This window comes from Carya illinoinensis, chromosome 13, assembly GCF_018687715.1.
Source record: "Carya illinoinensis cultivar Pawnee chromosome 13, C.illinoinensisPawnee_v1, whole genome shotgun sequence".
Classification (NCBI taxonomy): Eukaryota; Viridiplantae; Streptophyta; class Magnoliopsida; order Fagales; family Juglandaceae; genus Carya; species Carya illinoinensis.
Genome location: NC_056764.1, coordinates 6,029,089 through 6,051,110, shown reverse-complemented (window position 1 = coordinate 6,051,110; position 22,022 = coordinate 6,029,089). Strand labels below are relative to the sequence as shown.

Sequence of the window (22,022 nt, the reverse complement as noted above, 5' to 3'; positions counted from 1 at the left end):
CAAACAGAGTGTGGGAGAGAAAGAAGAGAGAAAGAGAGTGGATGAGCAGAGAGAGGTTTTGTCAAAAAAAAAAAATTATTTTCATAGTGAAATTACAGCAGCTGTGGACGTAGGCAATTGTCGAACCACATTAAATTTCGTCTCTCCTTTATTTATAATCATCTCTGTGTCAGAACAGTTCCCAACAACATATTGTCGCTCCACTCCTTGCTTTTGCCATATGTCACTTATGACTTGTCCTCGCTCATGGACAAAATATGCCCCAATCATATCTTAACCAATAAAGACATGGATTGAGGTAATATGTAGTCATTGTTGAACAAAAAGTAGTAATTTAGAGCTTACACATTGATACTGTTTCTAAAGATTCTGGGTTTTTTAGCACAAATTCCAACAATAATGGTGAACATATGCATACAAGGAGATAAGATAAAAATGAACATCCTCCTTTCTCTATATAAAGGACATGAGATATGGTTTCAGAATCAAGTAATCACTCGCAATGGCTCCCTTCCCCACTTGTTTTTTCCTTTTCTTTTTTTTTTTAATGGAAAATTAACTTCATTCATTCATCAGAGAAAAGTTATATCCATAACCTGATACATACAGAACAATTTCCAAATCACAAGACAACTACGACATTTGGAACTCTACCAGTACACAAATTCCTTTGTGACTGGAATGGTATTAACTACTGCTGTAGCTCTCTACACACAAACCATTTAAGTGACAGTACTCTACTTAAAATAGAGACTCATATCCCACCGATTTAATTTTTACGGACCAAATGTCCAAGAGATGATCTTTTTTTTTTTTAATAAACAAAAGGAAACAACAATGAAAATAAAAAAAATAAATATAAAAATAATGAATTATAATTTAGATATATTCCATTAGACTTCAAAATTAACCATAAAAGTCATATATGATAGATTTGATCGGTCTTCGATTACCTCAGCCTTCGCCACTTGTTGCTTGAAATCAAAACCAGTGTTTAATTGTCTATGGTTTTCAATATCTCTATAGCAACTTTTATTAATTTTTTTCTTAATTTTTTTTAATATGGTCATAATGATAGTGTTGACTTAGTTTTTTTGTTTTTTCAAAAAATAATTATCGGAATTCCTAAATCAGGCTTTCTTATGCAGATTAAACTTGACAAAAGCAACTTCTCATTTTAGATCCAATGCATAGGCCAATCAACCAGCGCCATGCCCCCCTCATATCTGTATTTAGAAGTTATTAGTCATTCAGAAGAGGATATGACATTTTACCTAATCCTCAACATTGGGTTACTGAAGGATTTGATAGTTGGCCCGGAAAAATGAAAATAAATATATCATGAATGGACCAACTTAAGAGATTGAACCATATTGTATAAGGTCTCTGCTTTCCATTGACTAAGCAAATATATTTTGAGCCAATTAATCAATATAAAAGATGGAATTCAAGCAAATATGAGTGTTTTTATAACTACTTTCAGGTAGGAAGCCTCAAATATTTCTACCTTATATTCTTTTTGATAAATAGAAACAGAAATAAGAAAAAAGCGTTGGCCAAGGAGCAAAGACAGACAAAGTTCAATGAACTATGAAAAAGAAATAAGAAATAGAATATTGAGAGCCAACGTATAAATTAAAGCGGTCATAATGGCCAACGGCCTATAGCCTGATGATACAACACCCACATCTTCAAAATGTAAATCATGGTTCAACCCTACGTCCCACATCTTCAAAATGAGCTTAAGATTGGAATAAGTTTTGGATAGAAAACAAAGAAGATAAAAAAAAGGTGATGCTTTCCTATACATTTCACAACTTTGGATTGGAAAAAATGGACCAAACATTTCTGCTCATCATGACCAGAGGGGACCAGCCAATCTTTCTTGTTTGGCACCAACTTTCAGGCTCGAACCACAGACTTGAATGAAGCCAAGCCATTCCATGTAAAGCCAAAACCATCTCCATCACCTCTACCCCATATGCATGTATCTGTCTCCAACTTCATGTTTTTCTATATATGCAGCTTTACACTGAAGTTTCTGATCCTTCCTCCACAAAGATATTTCTGTGGATTTTTATGTAGAGTTGCTCCATTTCGTGAAGGTGAGCATTCCGTGCTTGACAAGGTATCAAATGGTTGTGGATATGTTTGGATCTCATTGACAATTTCATAGAATTATTTGGATGATTATTCATAAGTTCAAGCTACTGTCTGATGCATATGAATAAGACACAGAACGCCAGAAAATTAGTACTCAACACTGAGAACTGTTGCATTATGCGTGTACTCCACGGTCTCCACCTGATATCAGGAAAATAGAAGTACCAAAAAACTTAAACTCGATTGAGATCGAAATCCTCAATTCTTATTCTTTGTTTGATGATACCAGGGAAAACTAGAACATTCAACAATTTAAGAAGAATAGAAAAATCCGAGTTAAGTCTTGTCTTAAGATGATCCATACAAAATATATACTGCCGCTTGCCAATTAACCTCTTGCCAGTAATGTGAAAGGAATCTTCTGCAAAAATGGAACTGTATTTGACCATGATCGGATCATACTCCCTGACCAGGTCTTGAAAACGCAATATTTTTCCATTTTTCCTTCCTTTTGCACGTGTGAAAGACGCTAAATTATGTTGACTTAAGTTTGTGGGCTCTCCATCAACTGAAAATGTTGAAAAAATAAGCCCATTTACTACTTACAAAATATTTAAAATTTTTTATTTTCTTATCATTTTCTTTTAAATATTTTTTTAACATTCTTAATTATTAAGAAAATATTAAAAAAATATAATTTTATTAATAATCACTTTCTTAATCATTAAATAAAATAAAAAATTAAAAAAATCAAATATAAAAAAAAATAATAATAAATAAATAGTACGGTAATTGTAAATCTATCATTTTCCTTTTTTTTTTATCATTGCCCTTCTTTTTTATATTTCATTGTTTCCCAGTGTTATAAAAGCCAATATTTATTTTGCTTCTGACAAATTCAGCTGCTTTGAACTCAATCCACCAAGTTCTTGTACTTTTTTCCAATAATAAGGTGGAGAACTGCTCGCATACTAGAACAATTCCCAAAGTTAGATACTAGGAGAAATTTGAGAGTCCGGCAGTCTTATTGGGATGTATCAATCAACAGCCTGGACTTATGGAATATTTTTAACTTCATGGTTGTGTTGGTCTTCACTTCTCACCGGAGCACAGAATTCCATCACTCATCCGGAGGAAGGTGATTTTCCTTTGCTTCTTTGGGCAATGACACTCTTGAGAGTGCTTGTTTAAAGGGCTCTCCCTGCACATCGAGGCGTTTTAGCTATGTTTTTTTTATAAGTAAACGATTGTATTGATAAGAATAGGCATATTCCAAAGACACAAGATGGCATCCAAGAGGTAACACCTATCTAGGAAGAAGAAATGAAAACAAGAAAGTCATGAAAACCAAGACCATTAAAATCTACGGCTATGGCCCAAAGAAATAAAGTACAAGTGATCTTAGCTATGCAAATCCTTTAACAAGTGATTTGTAGTAACTTCACATATCAAATACTCACTTCCCTCTAGTGAGTGGCGAAGAGTGCTACATATAGTTGAGTTTTGAAGTGTGTATGCTCAAACTTGGCTCTGCTAACAATTTTGATGTATATTTTTTAAATAAGTCTGCTTTCTTTGCATTATTCAAGCTAATGATGGTTAACACTTGTATTAATTTGCAGTGAAGGCATTGAAGGAAATCAAGAGAAGCTTGATAGATCCAAATAACAATCTGAGAAATTGGAATCGAGGAGATCCATGCACGTCAAATTGGACAGGGATTGTGTGCTCCAATGGGACTTCAAATGATGGATATCGACATGTTCTGAAATTGTATGATTTTAGCCTTTTCTCCCATCTTTTATTTATATCAGGGAGGACTATTGACGCCAATAATTTTCATATTTATTTCACTTTACTTAATTTTAATACTGGACACATGTTTCTCAATTTTGCTAGAAAATATCCCCAACATGTCTTCATGAATCCGTACTTTATCCTCGTCATTATAGCCGAATTCCACACAGGTTTACCAAGTGAAATTGGGCTTTACAAGGGATTGTAGGGAGTTTCAACTATAATTTTGACTTGTGACCAATGTTTCAAATATCGTACCGTATCGGCCTGTACATACTAGTCCGGTATAAGTATTATATCTGTTTCGTATTTCTCAAATATTGTCGGATATTTCGGCCTGTACCAGCCCGTACTGGCCAGTCTTTTGGCCTTTACTTTATTTATTTATTTATTTATTCAAACTGTAAGCTCATTTTTTGACTCATAATTTATATCAGATTATTTATAATTTTTATATATATATATATTTATGTATAATTTATTCATATATCGACTATCACGAAACGGTATACCAAATGATAATGATATTAAAATATTTCATTTAAATGCCTTGATCGGTACGGTATTCAAAATTTTGCTGGTGACCACAACGCAGATATGGTTGGCGAATCCCTTGATTGCGATAAATGGTAGAGTTAATTTAGCACTGCATGAGATGTGGGGCCTGACGGGGATGCCAAAGATTTAAGTAGGAAGTGGGGGTGATTGTGACATCCCATATTGCATTTAGTGCCACATTGGGTGTGAGAATTGTAAAGGCATTGCATGAGCATCGTATTCAGTATAAGATATTCACTAGATGGAACTAGCTTTTATAGGCGATTCCAAGGAGCTTTAATTATAAATTCGACTACTTCGTTGGAGTATGGTGTAGATGTGGTAAATGCATCCATAATATCGACAATTTTAGTGTTCTTTCATTTATTCAAAAACTACTCATGACTAGCATGAATAATGATTGGCCATTGACTCAATCATCAAAAACTCTCTTTGCAGGCAACTTATGAAATTGAAATTGTTAGGAAATTTATCGTCAAAGCTTGGCCGCTTATCAAACCTGACAATATTGTAAGGCGAAGCATCTCTGAAATATACTTTTGGTGCTTCACATCTTTTTCTTGATAAACGTTTATGGATACGTCTGTCAGTTGATATTCTGGAAAAAAATTTCTCTACCCTGTGGTGGCTTTTGAGTCATGTATCTCACTTTCTCTATCTGCTATGTTAAAGGAACTTTATGTGGAACAACATAAGTGGGAGTATACCCATTGAGATAGGCAATCTTGAGTCTTTGGAACTCTTGTAAGTTGATCGTTTTTTTCTATGTGAGAGGTTAGATACTCAATATCGTTATCACATGATTTCATGCTTATTCCAATAAAAAAAGCAGATAAGATACTAGTTAATGTATTCCAAAATTTTGATTTCTACATAGTATTAGAGATAATCCATGTGTGAACTAATTTACTTGATATGAGTGGCGGAACCAGGAACTTTAATTTTTTTTTTGGGGGGGGGGGGGGGGGGGGGGGAATTTTTCTTTTGTGTGACATGTTTATATAAAATTAAAAAAAAACTAAAAATTCATAAAATATTAGATCTTGATAATTTGCTACATATACATAGAAATAAAATTCTAAAAAACACAACTTAATATATTATGACGATAATGTTTCATGGAATAATATTAATCCATTATTATTTTTATAATGAAATACTTAGAATTTATTTTTTTCATAGAAAGTATTATCAAGTGATCTTTTAAAAGGTCATATTTAATTCTAGTTTGTAAGCTAGTTTATCAAGTTTTATACAAAATTTAGATATTTTTGTGTTATGTTAAGCATATAATGTTATAATTGAGACCTTAAATAATTTTTTTTTATTCAATTAAGTCTAGAGGATAAAATCTCTCAACTATTTTTCATATAAATTATCAAGCTTAAATGATGTTTCTTATATTTTCAATTTGGATTTCATATTAAGAAGTCTAATATTGTATGACAAAAAAAACTTGGAGATCCATACTAATAAGTTTATTATTTTTTCTACACTTAATTTTAATTTAATTTTGGTGAGCTACATCCTTAAAAATAAATAATATATAGAAATTATACAAAATTTTGAGACTAAGATAAAAAATTGAATAGAGACATTTCTAAATATATCGAGATTTTAGAAAATTTTAAAGAATATATGGGGAGTGTAAATTTTTTTGGGGGGCCATTTGCCATATTTATAAAATTATAAATAAAATATAAAGTATATTTTGAATTTTTTTAAAACTTTTTTTTGGAGGGAAATGGACATAAGGTAGGTTCGCCACTGCTTGATATGTTGGCACGATTCTGAAGTTTTAATATGCAATACATTGGCTTTTTCTCTTACTCCATATTTAATACTCCATGTGTCCAGGCTTCTGAGTGGAAACCAATTAACGGGTCCATTACCTAAAGAGCTTGGTTATCTTCCAAACTTGAACATATTACAAATTGACGAGAACAACATATCAGGACCAATACCCGTCTCATTTGCAAATTTGAACAAAACAGGGCATTTGTGAGTGTTTTCACATATTGTCTCAAAATAGTACTGTAAAGACTAGCCCTACTTCACAATTTTTTTTTTTTTTTTTCTAAATTCTGTCCTGTTTTTCTTTGTCCCATCTGAGCAGTCACCTGAACAACAATTCAATTAGTGGGCAAATCCCGCCAGAGCTATACAAATTGCCAAGTCTTGTTCACTTGTAAGCCAGTGATTGGTCATATTTTCGTATTTAATGATGATTCATCTTTCTGTAGAATTCATGAGATCAGTGACCATCTTCAGCTCTGCTAATGCAGGCTTCTTGATAGTAACAATTTATCAGGGTATCTACCACCAGAGCTTTCCAAAATGCCACAATTACAAATACTGTATGGTTCCTACTACCCTCGATATATTTATGTCAGATATGCTTCAAAATGGCAAGTTTACTGATTATGGTTCCCATTATCCTTGAGTGTCAGTATGTTTATTTCAATCTCAAGTGTTATTATGTCCAAAATATATGAATTTTTTGTCCTTTTCTTTTGCTTCCCAACTTGAACAAGGTTATGATTTCTAAGCTTTCCTTCTCCGACAAGATAAGATTACTTAAATACTCTGGATATTACTTAAGTACTCTGGTGTAAAGTTTCATTGTCTTTGTTTTGCAGTCAACTTGATAACAACAACTTCAATGGGACTACAATTCCAGCTTCTTACGGCGATATGTCTCAGTTATTAAAGTTGTAAGTGCATATCATTATCCTCTGTTTGTAACTAGGTTTCAGAAGCGAAGAGGAAATTTATTTATTTTCCCAATCATAGAAGAAGCTCTTTTTCCACTAACATAAAAAACTAAAATAAAGAGGAAAATACTGGCTATGTATAAATAATTTAGTACAGCTAGAATGATATTTTGTATGATAAATTAATTAGTCAAACGTCGATTGAAAAGGGATGTAAGTGGAAATGTTAATGAAGATGTGGAGTTGTTTAAGCCAACTAAGTTGGCAAGAAGGCATTGCATCGTTTGAAATATCACTCACTTGTATACTGAACGTGTCAATATTTTCCTATGACTAACTTAAAAAAAAAAAAGTATTTTCCTATGACTAATCCTGTGCTGTTTGATAACTAACATGACTGTACGTAATCTACCTGAGTTGTAAAGAAGCTACACTATTTTCATCAGCTGTCACAAACCTTTCATGTTCTTAGAAGCTTTATATGCAAGAGGGAATCATGAAATTTTCACGTTTTCACCTGTCCATGTTGAGAAATTTTGATTTACGTCTTGGTTGGGTTTACTAGGAGCCTTAGGAACTGCAACTTGCAAGGAGAAATGCCTGATATGAGCAGAGTACCAAAACTTCTTTATCTGTAAGTCACCGTATTTTATTTTTATTTTTAATCATTATAAGATGGTCAAGGACGAGCTTCTCAAAAATACTAAATGCTTCATGCTCAATTCTTTTTACTTGTCAAAGACAACTCTGCTAGCTACTTCTACTTTGTTTATACCATATTTATTTGAATTTCAGAGACCTCAGTTCAAACAAGCTAAATGGACCCATTCCTCCAGATAGGCTTTCTGAGAATATTACAACTATGTAAGATTCTGCATCTTCCTAATAAGATGTAATATGCATGCTTTTTTATGTTTGTTTAAATTTATTTTTCAGATGTCACATAGTTTTAAAGATTTTTCTTTCAGTTTTTAAAGATAATTTGCGCTAAGATTTCCCTTGACTTCTGAAATCTATTATTTAAACAATATACTCAGTGGTTTATCAAACAACCATCTTACTGGAGAAATCCCCATCAACTTTTCGGGCCTTCCTCGTCTCCAGAGGCTGTGAGTAGTACTTGCTGTTTCATCCTTTTGTGTTCAATGTTATTGTAATTTACTTCATATTTATACAACCTTTTGTTTCCACTTACCTTAAGTTATACTTAGTCCATTTATGTCAATGAATTCAAGGTGTTAATAGAATAAATGACTTTAATTCTGGAATTGTTCCCCATGGCAGGTTAATTGCAAACAATTCATTAAGTGGCTCTATTCCATCCAGCATTTGGCAAAATAGGACTTTGAACAAAATGGAAAACCTTACCGTGTAAGAGCTGAATGACAGTGTTACTATTACCTTGGTTGAGAGTGTCTTTGTTTGGAAGTGCATATTCATGTTCTCAAGTGCCTTGTTCTTAAATAAAGTTGCTTCTTTGTTCTGATTTTCACATGCTCCCTTGTGACATTCAAAGTTGTAACCTACTGGATTTTCTATGCTGCCTCATCCATATTCCAGGGAGTTGCAGAACAATGAGCTTTCAAATATTACAGGCAGTACTGATCTACCTCCAAATGTCACTGTCTGGTTTGCTTCTAGACTTGCTACCTAATTTAAATGTCCCAATTCATGGCACGTAGATCTTCATGTGTAATAAAGGCCATGCTCATATTAGGGTGACTACTTGGTAAAAGAGTGTAGATGTGCTCTTTTTTGTTTTAGTGTTTTCAGGGGGAATAGATATCTTTTTATAAGTATTGTTAGGTGGAATAGATATAGTCAATTGATATAATGATCATGTGATATGTTTTGATTCTTGACTTCCAGGCTTCAAGGGAATCCCTTATGCTCGAATGCAAACCTAGTCCAGTTTTGTGGATCTAAAAGTGAGGGTGAAAGTAAAAGTCAGAGTCCAACAAATAACACTTTGCTTTGCTCTTGTCCACCCTCTTATGAAGATTCCCCCATATCTGATGGTTGTGCCTGTGCTGCCCCTCTCCTTGTTGGATATCGGTTAAAAAGTCCTGGATTCTCAGATTTCCTTCCGTACAGATTTGAGTTTGAGGACTCCTTGACATCTGGTCTAGAATTAGTCCGTCATCAACTGTACATCGATTCATTTGAATGGGAAGAAGGACCACGACTGAAAATGTACTTGAAGCTTTTTCCAGTAGATAATCATTTCAATCACAGTGAGGTCCAGCGACTCGTGACCTTGTTTGAATCATGGAAAATACCTGCTCAACCACCCATCTTTGGACCTTATGAACTTCTGAACCTCATTCTGCTGGACGTTTACAAAGATGGTTTGTCTCGAAACCCTTATCCGAAGTCCTTTTTGACATCTTTGCTGAATTTAGAATTGATGCTTGTTTTAGAAGTTGAAGAATGTTCTTGTATGCTTGGGTTACGCGTATTTAATTTGTTTTAATAAAATTTATTTAACTTTAAAAAAAAAAAAGGTTGAAGAATGTATTCTCCAGAACACTTACTGAATTCCATCAAATTACTTTATACTTTAAAAAATATTTTTAGCATATGGCATTATTCTCTGTTACTGGTCTTTGTGTGCATAGAATGCTTGCCTATTCTTGTCACTCTGAGTTACATGGGCTTCATCTTTCCAGTTCAATGCTTTCATCTTAGTTATATGGTTGCACTTCTGTGATTCAGCACATAAACAAAAAGCTGCAATGCTTCATCTTGTTTAAGATGATTTTTAGTTTGCATGGTCGATTAAGACATGGTCTGATATTAAACAGAAAGGCATCTCCAAATTCACACCATATATCACTAATGACTGGGCCCCACTCAAAGGCAAACTATGCCACAGTCATATCTTATCACCTTTGATGTGATCATATTTGAGGTGAATATTGATGGATAGTTTGGAGTCAATTTATGCTCATAGTATTTACTAATCCCACAGCAATTCCCACCCCTCAAAGATCTTCTTTAAGCAAAGGCGCATTGGCTGGCATAGTATTGGGGGCCATTGCAGGTGCAGTAACATTGTCCACAGTTGTTTTTCTTCTGATACTTAGAAGGCATGTGAGGAAAACCAGTGCAATTTCAAGAAAACGTCGTGGTGAGTATCTTTTTTTTTTCTTTTTTTTCTTTTTTTTTCTTTTTAAGCTGATGTTCAGATTTTTAGGTAGATTTGTAATATTTCTCACTGTTTCTGCAATTGTCTCTATTTTGCACCCAAATTAGGCCTGTTAATCAGGCCAGAGAGATGCTTGTCCAAGCTTATCCTGAGGTGGGAAGGCCTCAGCCTGGCCTGAAATGCTCAATATCTTACCTTTCCTCAGCTAATTCTGTTGTACAAGTTTCCGCCAAGTTTGGACTGGGCTGTGATTAGAAACATATTAAGCAGGTCTACTGAAACATACTGTAAGACTTGGGTTTTATATTGGCTGAGACCATCTCTAGGTTCAAGAACAACTAGTTATTACCATGTTAACAATTTTGGTGACAAAGTTGTTGACTTATAAGCTGCAATATGTGTGTGTGTTAAGGAGCAGACGGTCACCATAGCAAAAGGATCACAGCCAAAGGATTTTAGTAGAATCATGTAACGGTTTCACCTCGTCTGCATGAGCAGCGTGTTGAATCAACCCAAGTATGAAGGGCTGCACATGCACCGTTTTGTTCTTTGTTGTATAAGGCACCAACTGCAGCCACCAACCACTCACCCACCCACTCACCATTGGAGGCTCACTTGGTCAAGAAGGGTGGCTATTTGTCCCCCATGATTTCTTCTATAAAAGGAGACGATTTGTGAAGATTAAATTATCCTCACTGCGGTGAGAGATCAAGGGCAGTAGGAGAAGAGAAAGAAAGAGGGACGTGAGGGAGAGAATTGAGAATTTGAAGATTTTTGTAAATCTTGTACAAATTCTATAAAAGAGGCTCCAGTGGACGTAGGAAATTTGCTGAACCACTTTAAAATTGTTTTGTGTGATTTTCGGACAGGTAGGAGGCACAACAAATGGTATCAGAGCTTTGGTTTCGTACTGTCTAGAAAAATAAAGTTGATCGAAATCAACTTTTGACCACACAGTGATGTTCTTCGCATCAAGACGAATCCGTTGCCGCAAACGGCATCAAAAACGGATGCCGGAGGAGCCTGTACGCGCTCCTGGAAGTTGGAGAGTGCACAAACGCGCCTAAATCGCGTCAGAGGAAGAAGACGAGTGGGAGACACGCGCCCACGCGCCCCCACTCGCATCTGGAGGAAGAAGACGCGTGGAATAGACTCTCCCACGCACCCCCACGCTCAGGCACGCGCTCCCACGCGCTACTGTAGCAGAAGGCTGATCTGAACCGTCCAAATGTTGCAGATCGATTTTGGGCTAGATCTAAGTCATTCGGAGTCCGATTTCAACGATCAAATAATAGTTTCTAACTATTTGGATCATTTCGGACTCATCCGTACGGTTAGAATATTGAGATTCATCATCGGTACTTTTTGATCTGAACCGTCCATCAGTTGTAGATCATGTTGGGCTAGATCTAAGTCATTTGGAATCCGATTTCAACGATCAAATAGTGCTTTCCAACTATTTGGATCATTCTGGACTCATCGGTATGGTGGGAATGTTGAGATTCACCATCGATACTGTCGATCTGAACTGTCGATGTGTTGCAGATCATTTTGGGCTAGATCTACGCCAGTTGGAGTCCAATTGCAATGATCAAATGGTGATGTCAAACTATTTGCATCATTCCGGACTCATCCGTACGGTGGGAATGTTGAGATTCACCATCGGTACTTTCGATTTGAACAGTTCATAGTTGCAAATCAGTTGTGGGCTTGATCGTAGCCAGCCGGAGTCATGATGGACTCATTTGTTTTGGGCTTGATCGTAGCCAGTCGGAGTCATGATGGACTCATTTATTTTGGGGTTAATCGTAGTCAGTTGGAGTCGAGATAGACTCAGTTCGTTTGGGTTTGATTTAAGTCAGTTGGGATCGTGAAATTTGATGGAGCAAATTTCAGATCATTGGACGATGCTGATTAACTTGTTATATCAGCAGGTTTTTTGCAGTCATACAACTCATGGAGCATATTGTTATTAAGAGGAGAACCGCATCGGATCTCATTGTGGCTTTCTTTAAAAAGCCAGTTGCAAATAACAAAGTGCTGATGAAGAAATTGTTCAACTTCAGAAAAGGCAGAAGGTACTATTGTTGCCCAATAGTATTTGGCGTTGCGGTCAAAAAGTTGGGAGCTCATGAGAATGGCTATGAGTAATTCTGAAAAGAAGTCAAAGTTGAAGTTTCTTAATGTAAGAGATCTTATCCTAGATGAGGAGGTGCGCAGAAGAGATTCTGGCAAGATCTAGAGTTGTTGGTCCTAAATGTTGATAGTAAGGATAGAGGCAAGTCAAGATCTGGACAACAGATGACTCGCTAGAAATTGTGGCAAGACAGGCCACAAGAGACTGCTAAAATCAGGAGAAAATTGTGAATGATGCTGTGAATATGGTGACTGAAGAAATACATGGTGTTGCATTTCTTGCAGTGCACAATGCTGTTAAAGACAGCTTGAAGACAATAGTCATTCAGTAGTATTTTCTCAGAAAGACATGGAAGGTCACGAATGATTCATTTGTCTTGGCTTGTGGTAATAGTCGTGTGAATTAGATAAGGACATGAAGAAATCTCCCTAGACCACGACATGAAGCAAAGGTGTGAGAGATGGGAGCAAAACGTCAGATGTTCCATGGATGTCTACACCTAAAATTGATGATCACATGGCTGCCAAGACGATCAGACTTCCATGGTGGTTACTACCTTAAACTATATCCTGCTGAATGAAGGTAGTGAACTACGGTATGAAGAAATCTTGCAAGAAGGAAGATTATGCAAGTCAGAAACTGCACACAAGATGGGCACATGCGACTGAAGACAGCAGCAGGATGATGAGTCAGTCAAGTCGGAGATGAAGACCTCAGCAATAGGTTCTCTGATATGTGTCAAGGTCCGTGCGAGACCATTGATTCCTAGTGCAGTGGGAGATGTGTTGCCCTGTATGTATGTGTTAATTAAGGGCACTGTACGTGATGAACTAAAGTTATGCATCACTTTAGTTAGTCTTCTGACTTGAAGACATGAGCTGTAAAATTGTATAGATGATAAGGGATCATGCTGGAGATAGAGGCTAGTATGTTGAAAATCAGTCTCCAAGTTGGAGATTGGTGTGATTGTAGGATTATGGAGCCTGGTTTGAAAGCTGTAAAGGCACCAGGTAGATTGTTCGCTCGGTTGTGGCTCGAGTGAAGCTCAGTTTGCTCAAGGTGTACATGAGTGCGGACTCATGGACTCGAGTGAAAGAAGAATCCTAGAGAGTTGAGATTGTGCAGTGAAGCACTTGTAAATCTCCTCTGAAGAAAAACCCTTGCAAGCTCCGTGGATGTAGACAATGCTAATGCATTTGAAGATGCATTTGGAGAAGCATTTGGACATCCATTTGAAGACGTACCTGCAGATGCATTGGAGCGTATTCGATAGCATAAATCTCTCATGTCAAAGAAAGAGGTGCATTTATTAGAAGAATAAATCAGTTTGCAAGCAGCCTAGTATGGCATACTTGGATGAAGGGGGTGATTGTTGAATCAACCCAAGTATGAAGGGCTGCACATGCACCGTTTTGTTCTTTGTTGTATAAGGCACCAACTGCAGCCACCAACCACTCACCCACCCACTCACCATTGGAGGCTCACTTGGTCAAGAAGGGTGGCTATTTGTCCCCCATGATTTCTCTTATAAAAGAAGACGATTTGTGAAGATTAAATCATCCTCACTGCGGTGAGAGATCAAGGGCAGTGGGAGAAGAGAAAGAAAGAGGGACGTGAGGGAGAGAATTGAGAATTTGAAGATTTTTGTAAATCTTGTACAAATTCTATAAAAGAGGTTCCAGTGGACGTAGGCAATTTGCTGAACCACTTTAAAATTGTTTTGTGTGATTTTCGGACAGGTAGGAGGCACAACACAGCGTGCATGTCACCCCTCTTGTAACAAACCTTACCTAGGCTAGAATATTGTCTGTACAAAACCTCTCTCATTGTAGCCGTTCCTATAAAAAGGCATCACTGTAAAGTTTCTTATATACATGAAAAATATATGATCAAAGGCAGAGTCCATTTCCTTTAGCATGGTATCAAGAGCCTAAAGGACTAACGTCTATGGCGCCTCCCAAGCCTCCGAATCCTAATCCTTCCCTCACCATTTATGTCGAACTCACCCTATAAAATTATCTCCTATAGAAAGTACAGCTTGTGCCTTATCTTCGTGGACAACGTTTGTACAAATACGTAGATGGCTCCTGCTCTGCCCCTAAATCCCAACTTGACAATGTTGCTCCCAACCCCGAATATGATAACTGGATTGAGCAGGATCAATTAGTGATGCATGTGCTCATCTCCTCCTTATCAGAACCTATCATGGCTGAAGTTGTGGGCTGTACTTCTGCCCGTGAAGTATGGCTCTCTCTCGAGTCCACATATGCCTTTGCTTCTCAATCCCGAATTCTCTAGACCCAACTCAAACTAGCCTCCCTCAAGAAAGGAACCGATACAATCTCAGTTTACTTTTGTAATGATAAGATTTTAGCAGATACCATGGCTGCCGCAGGACATCCCTTACCCCCTGAAGATTTTGTTCCTTATCTTCTTGCTGGTTTTGGACCTGAATATGACGGCCTTGTTACCACTGTTACTTCCCGCGTCACTCCTATTTCTCCAAATGAAATTCTTAGCCACCTGCTTGCACATGAAGCCCGAATGATACACCATAATGAAAACAGTCTTTTTCCCACTGAAGACGGTTTCACCTTGTCTGCATGAGCAGCGTGCATGTCACCCCTCTTGTAACAAACCTTACCTAGGCTAGAATATTCTCTGTACAAAACCTCTCTCATTGTAGCCATCACTTTAAAGTTTCTTATATACATGAAAAATATATGATCAAAGGCAGAGTCCATTTCCTTTAGCAGTGTGTATGTGTGTATAAAATTTCCGATAATTCATACATATACGATAAACCTATTTTGGTCTAAGGATAAATTGATTCTGCTAACTTCAGAGCGGCCTGACTTCAGCCTAAACTTAAAACCATTCTAAAATCCCTGACAAGCTCAGTGCACAGCTCAAAATAAGCTTGGCCAAATGGGCTCGAGGCTGCTCAACCCCATGATAGCACTATTTATTTTACTGTTTTTCTTGTTAGTTATTGATATGTTACAAAAGCTGTCTTAATGCTTGATGTTAATTCATACAGTAATTAAGAGCTTGACCAACTGTTTCTTTCGTTAGCAAAAGTTGATGAGTGAAATTGTATGGCCCATCCTTGTTGATTTGGGATGCGGATTTGTTTGGTTTTCCAGTCATCATTTGTTCATTGAATTATCAGAGGGATGTGATACGTGTTTCCCCTCCTATTTTATTGAATTTTTGAATATGGGAATTAGGTTACACCTCATATATCAGAGCAGTGAATGAAGTCGAATCACAAAATGAAGGAAAAAAAAAAACTGTAGTAAAGACCCATCTGAACGAGGCCCTTTGGTATGAATGAGTTCATTTTTTACATGTATGCTCATTGAATCTTGTCAAATCCTAAAAAGGGTTTTAAAGAGTCAATGTTTATGAGCTTCAAATTCAGCATTCTGTTCTGCTCTAGTAAGAAATATCTCAGGATAGTATGTAATCTTATCAATGGGGTTTTTACTTTGCCTAAGAATTGGTTATTGGATTACATTCACTTGTTTTGAGGACCTGTAACATGCTCTTAAGTTTTCTTGTGTACATTGTTATCACATCTGTATTTGCACTTGTACTCAAACTATCTGAATCTTGGAAATATGAATGAAAAGTTTGATTCATAACTGTATCGATCATTTTTAAACAATGGGCACAACATCTTTATATGCAGTGCCTATCACCGTGCTTTCATTTTCAACTTTTGACCTTTATTTAATATGCAGCATCTAAGGCCTCCATGAAAATTGATGGTGTGAAGTCTTTCACTTATGGAGAATTGGCTACGGCTACAAACAATTTTAACAGCTCCACTGTGACTGGCCAAGGAGGGTATGGAAAAGTTTATAAAGGAATTCTGGTTGATGGTTCAGTAGTGGCCATAAAACGTGCACAAGAGGGATCCTTGCAGGGTGAGAAGGAGTTCTTGACAGAGATAGAATTGTTGTCACGGTTACATCATCGAAACCTTGTGTCTTTAGTTGGATATTGTGACGAAGAATGCGAACAGGTGCCTTTTCTTATCTTTTTATCTCAACTGCGAATGATATCGAAAGAAAATCAATAATTTAGAGTATTTATTAATCTTGTTCTGAATCAATGAGGAGATAATTCTTTCCAACCAATGGCGGGTCTGGGTGCGCTGACCCAAAAAAGTCATTTTTTTATACCTTTGAAAAGTTTATAAAAATTATTTTCCAAATTTAAAATTTTCAGACAACCCTAAACTATCCAAAAATATAAGAATCTTTTTATCTTTTAGGAAACTTAAAGAAATATAGAATTTGGTTTTATTAGAATGATAATGGTACACCTACAACTCCTTTACAACTCATTTTACAATTAACCAAAGCAATCGTACCAAAAAATAATTTCAATTTTACGTAACTACCTTTGGGAAAGGCTTCATCTGAGTATTGTTGTGTATGCAGATGTTGGTCTATGAGTTTATGTCAAATGGTACTCTACGGGATAACCTTTCTGGTAATCCTTATAATCCTTAAGTTTTACTTTTCTTGATTTTCACCATTGAGTGCTGTTCATTGCATATGAATGCAAGTGAAAACTGCAATATAGGATTTGCAACAGCACACTTCCCCCCACCTCTCTCTTTTATGTCTTTTTCTTTAAAAGCTAAACAGAACAGCCTTTTCTTTTCTCAGTCTTTGTTTACAAATGGGCTAATTGATTGTTTATGTGTGTAAAACAACACAGCCAAGGCTAAACATCCTCTGAATTTTGCTATGAGATTGAGAATTGCCCTGGGTTCAGCTAAGGGCATCCTCTACCTGCATACAGATGCTAATCCTCCGATATTTCACCGAGATATAAAGGCTAGCAATATTTTATTGGACTCTAAGTACACAGCAAAAGTTGCTGATTTTGGACTTTCACGACTTGCCCCAGTTGCAGATGTTGAAGGGACCGTTCCTACTTATGTATCCACAGTTGTGAGGGGAACACCAGTAAGACTTGTATAGATGATATTCAGGAAAGAGAATTTGATCTTTTGCATAAGTTGAAGTTATAGTTTTATACAACAATTTGCATCAATATCTCTATTTTTAAAATGAAAGAAGTGGAGCCTAAACTAGATGAAAGGCTTAATGGTATGCCGTAAGAGATGAAAGTAACTTGTATCTATTTCTTTATCTTCTCATTCTTTGTTATAACTTTGCAGGGCTACCTAGATCCAGAGTACTTCTTAACTCATAAGCTGACAGACAAAAGTGATGTTTATAGTCTTGGTGTTGTTTTTCTAGAACTCCTGACTGGGATGCAGCCAATCTCACATGGCAAAAACATTGTTAGAGAGGTGAAATTGTTGTTCTGTAATTTATGTTATTCTTACAGCATAAAAAATAATGAAGCAGCTTTTACTCTCTCTCTCTCTCTCTCTCTCTCTCTCTCTCTCTCTCTCTCTCTCTCTCTCTCTCTCTCTCTCTCTCTCTCTCTCTCTCTCTCTCTCTCTCTCTCTCTCTCTCTCTCTCTCTCTCTCTCTCTCTCCTCTCTCTCTCTCTCTCATTTTATATAGTTATAATTACTTGTGAGGGATATCCTCCTTTTCAAGTTTCAGTTTCAGCTTCAATAAGTCAGCAGACATGAATTTCTTAAACAATAGTTACCTTCAGCCTTGAGTGAGACCTCTGTCAAACCCTATACTTCTTAATATCTTGCATGCTAGAGTCAAATATCTTGCATGTGGTCAGTATTTTATTATGGAACATAACATTTTAGATGCCCTGCAGTGTCTAATATAATAGTCTGTTATATGTACATTTTTTATGGAAATAGTTTTCATCCTTTTCAGGTTAATGTTGCATATCAATCTAGTATGATCTTTTCGATCATTGATGGGCGGATGGGGTCTTATCCTTTTGAAAGTGTAGTGAAGTTTTTTACCTTGGCCCTCAAGTGTTGCCAAGAAGAGACAGATGCACGACCTTCAATGGCCGAGGTGGTTCGAGAACTTGAAAGCATATGCAGTAGGATGCCGGAGGCTGATGCCATAACAGCAGATCACATGTTCACAAATGTGGCAAAAGTTGTGACTCCACCACCATCGTCGTCATCATCCTCTAGAGTGAAGTATCCTTATGTGTCATCAGATGTATCTGGAAGCAACCTTGTTAGTGAAGTCATGCCAGTCATCAAGCCTAGGTAGAAAGCATTTGGGAAAAAACTGGTTGTGAGGTTGTAACATCCTGGAAGTTTGAACTGGGAAACTTTTTCTCAATGATCCTAGTTTGTTATATTCTTTATAGTCTTTTACTCTCTTATTACAATGTATTTAGACCATTAGATAATATCATAATGTGGTGTATAATGCCCACAAAAAACTAATGATAATAAATAAATGAAGCATGTTTCCATACTAAGGTTATTCAGCTCCTATTAATCCCTTCAGTGTTATCACCTAATATGCTCTCTCTCTCTAAATTTTCTTTGTTTGGGCCATTACTCATTGATCACCTCCATTTAAGCCTATTGGGCTTTTCAAAAAATGTAGGCTTAGTTAAATGGCATAGCAGAAGACGTGAAAGAAGAAAACGGAGTATATAGACGATTCCTTTCTTATTCAATACTCTGGGCTTCTTGATTTTTAATGTATTATGGGCCTTTTTTACATGTTCTAGGGCCCTCTGGTTGGAATGGTCCCTCCAACTACCCTGCCAATTCTATTCGCCTTTTGGTAGATGGAATTTATTTTCGACCAATCTTATTGCTGTGAAAGTACTGGGTGTGATTGCATGGGCTTGGGTACTTGGAAAATATGTAGACATGGTCATGGGCCCAAACAACCCACGACCTTCACGCCCTCTGGCCGTTTTACATTCTTTCCTTCCCCCCATATAGATTTTGTTACGAAGAACCACAGATTTGATATCATTTCCCGCTATTGTGGCAGATAAGACAGACAGTTTATTTGCGCCGGTTAGTCTTCTTGTTGAGTTACTTTTTCTTTCCGTTTGGACGTTTACATATCACTACCCTTCAAAACTTCATTTTTTCGCTGTCTCTCATTGCTTCCCCTGTTACACTCTCTGCTTCTTCATTCCTATCTTTGCTCTTTGCTCATCTTGCTCTTTCCTTGCTATCCTTTTCCCAATGACTTCAATGACTTCTTAAGTTGAAGGCGAGGTTTCCGAAAGTCCCTTTGCGATCCCTGAGGGCACAGTTTTCGCTGGGCACCAATGGTGTTCAGGTCTCCGAGAGATACATTTTCCCAAGATTTGGGGAAGACTTTTGTATTCCTGCGACTATTGTCTTAAGCCTCCCTGAACACAGAATTTGTGATAGCGAGGGCTTCACCCCTAGAGTGGCTATCACTATTTCTCTTTTGCAGAACGGGTTGAGGCTCCCCTTCTGCCGCCCTGTTCGCGACCTTTTGGACCTTTTTAATATTGCTCCCTCTCAATTACACCCTTACGCGTTGAGGACATATCTCTGCGACTGCATTGTGTTTCGTATGGCTTTGGAACCTCTTGGGGACCCGTATCCTGATCTGATCGCTCGGGAATTTTTGTCGTTCTATAACCTGAGGGAAGCTTTCAAAGGCAACGTTCTCAACTTCTGTAGAAAAGATGATGGGTAAACGTTGGCCCGGTTTGAGACTTGCCACTTCAATGCCAAGGCGTGGACCATTAGGTTCTTTTATATCTCCGGCCAAGGTTGGAAATACCCTGGCATGGAAGAAGTTTTCCGTGATTTTCCAATTAAAAGGATTTGGCACCCTCTGCCTGACGAGAAGAATCTATGGCTTAAGATGCCGCCTCTGTCGCGTCCTGAATTGGCTCGAATCATGACAGCTGATTCTTGGGCCAAAGCCAATCCAGAGGCGCTCTGGACTGACAAGTTGCTGACCACCACATTGATCTGTTCTTGAAGTCTCCCAACCTGTCTTTTGTTCAAGGGCGCGACTCATGATTACAGACACCATTCCTCCTCCCCTGCCAAAACCCACTGAGAAAACTGCGAGGTCTAAATCCTCTAAGCGGAAGAAGCTTTCGGAAGGGGGGAGGAGGAAGAGGCCGCCAAAAAGAAGCAAAAAGAAAAATGATGGAGAAAAGGAGGTGGCCGCCGAGAAGAGAGAGAAAAGAACCAAGAAGAAGAACGAAGTAGGCGGTCGCCAAAAGAAAGCTCACTCTGGAAATTCCTCTCCGCCTTCTTTTGCTCTACAGGAGATTCTAGCACCCCTAGGTCTTGATGCCACAGGAGGGCACTCCCTCTCAGGAGTCTTCGTAGCTGGCCGCCGCTGAGTCTCTATTGTCCCAACCGGAGGTCCTTATAGTATCATCAGGGGAGAGCCATAGCCAGGGTTCTACCACGCCTAGTACCACCAAGCCCTCCTTGCCACTGTCGTCCCCGTCTCCGCCAAGTTCTCGGAGACTGAAGGACATGGAGAGCTTAGTTGACCTGGCCCTTTTTGGCCTGACCGCCTCCCCCAGGCCGTGTTTAAGAGGCAATAGCTTGCCCCAACACCTGCCCCTGCGTTTGAGTTTCCTGTGTTGGCGGGGCGGGTGAGTCAGTTCAAGCTGAGCGCCAGAGTGGTTGCGGCCCTTAATCTTAATGCAATCACTTCAGCGGGAGCTTGTTCACCCCCTTCTTCTACTGCTGCCCCTACCAAGGCGACCATAGTTTTGCCCACAGGTGGCCTCAGGGAAATGCCAGGCGCATTACCTGTGGATGGGATAGAAGGTGCCACAAGGGATGTCCTTCCACGCCCGATTGGAACAGGCGGCGAGGTTGATCTACGTCAAACTTCCACTGAGAGCTTACCAGATACCGTCTCTGGGGAAAAGTACCTTTCGACAGTTGGTAGCGAGCCTAGGCTCTCTTTTCCTCCTACCCACGCCTCCTATTTTGGCAAGGATAATGAATCCTTCCTTGAGGAGGAGTGGGCAAATTTTTTGAAGGAGGATGCCCACCTCCGTGATGCTGATTTAGCTCAACCATCACCTCCTCTACCCCCTTTGCACTGGTTGATTCATCGGTGAAATTCCCAATGTACCCATGTGGACCATAAAATTGTCTACCAATTTCCTTAAACAAATAGGTTAGATCTCAATTATCAAGATTATAAAACGAATAAAATACTTTAAAATAAATAATCAACTTTGTAAGACACAACGATTGGTTACAAAGGGAAACCTTTTAAAGAACTTTTTAAAGGTAAAACCCTACGAGGCAGCCAAACCCAAGAAAGTCAATCTTATTATTTGAAGAACAATTACAAATAATAACCAATTACAAAACCTTTGCAATTCAACTCTTTTACTTGCCTAGACAAACAACCTGTTTGTCTTCTACCGCAGTAGCAACCAAAACCTCTGATGATCTTCAAATGTTGACTTCCCTTCTGTAACTCCAGAAGCTGAAATCCAATCGATGTTCCTTCACACTCAAAGCATTATCACACTCAAGAAGAGATGAAAAACTCAATGAAAATTCTCTAGTGAATTTTCTCTTATAAATGCTCAAAAATATATTCTCTGAAATTCATGACTCAAAGTCCCTTAAAAAATACATAACCGAATCCCTTTAA

At 37.7% G+C, this 22,022-nt stretch overlaps 1 protein-coding gene across 2 annotated transcripts; it reads left to right on the top strand.

Annotated features, from left to right (window-relative positions):
* The first annotated feature begins 2,989 nt into the window (after window positions 1–2,989).
* On the top strand, window positions 2,990–18,871 carry LOC122291909 (probable LRR receptor-like serine/threonine-protein kinase At1g06840). 2 transcript variants are annotated; one of them, XM_043099955.1, is made up of 20 exons: window positions 2,990–3,241; window positions 3,726–3,876; window positions 4,897–4,968; window positions 5,131–5,202; window positions 6,316–6,459; window positions 6,575–6,646; window positions 6,744–6,815; window positions 7,098–7,172; window positions 7,738–7,806; window positions 7,968–8,036; window positions 8,210–8,281; window positions 8,457–8,543; window positions 8,733–8,801; window positions 9,042–9,520; window positions 10,144–10,302; window positions 16,204–16,487; window positions 16,909–16,960; window positions 17,192–17,442; window positions 17,658–17,792; window positions 18,288–18,871. In XM_043099955.1, the coding sequence occupies exons 1-20, from the start codon at window positions 3,136–3,138 to the stop codon at window positions 18,639–18,641; spliced, it is 2,844 nt and encodes a 947-aa protein (XP_042955889.1). In that variant the 5' UTR covers window positions 2,990–3,135; the 3' UTR covers window positions 18,642–18,871. The 2 variants fall into 2 exon arrangements, with proteins under 2 accessions (XP_042955889.1, XP_042955890.1); XM_043099956.1 differs by lacking the exon at window positions 5,131–5,202.
* The last annotated feature ends 3,151 nt before the right edge of the window (window positions 18,872–22,022 follow it).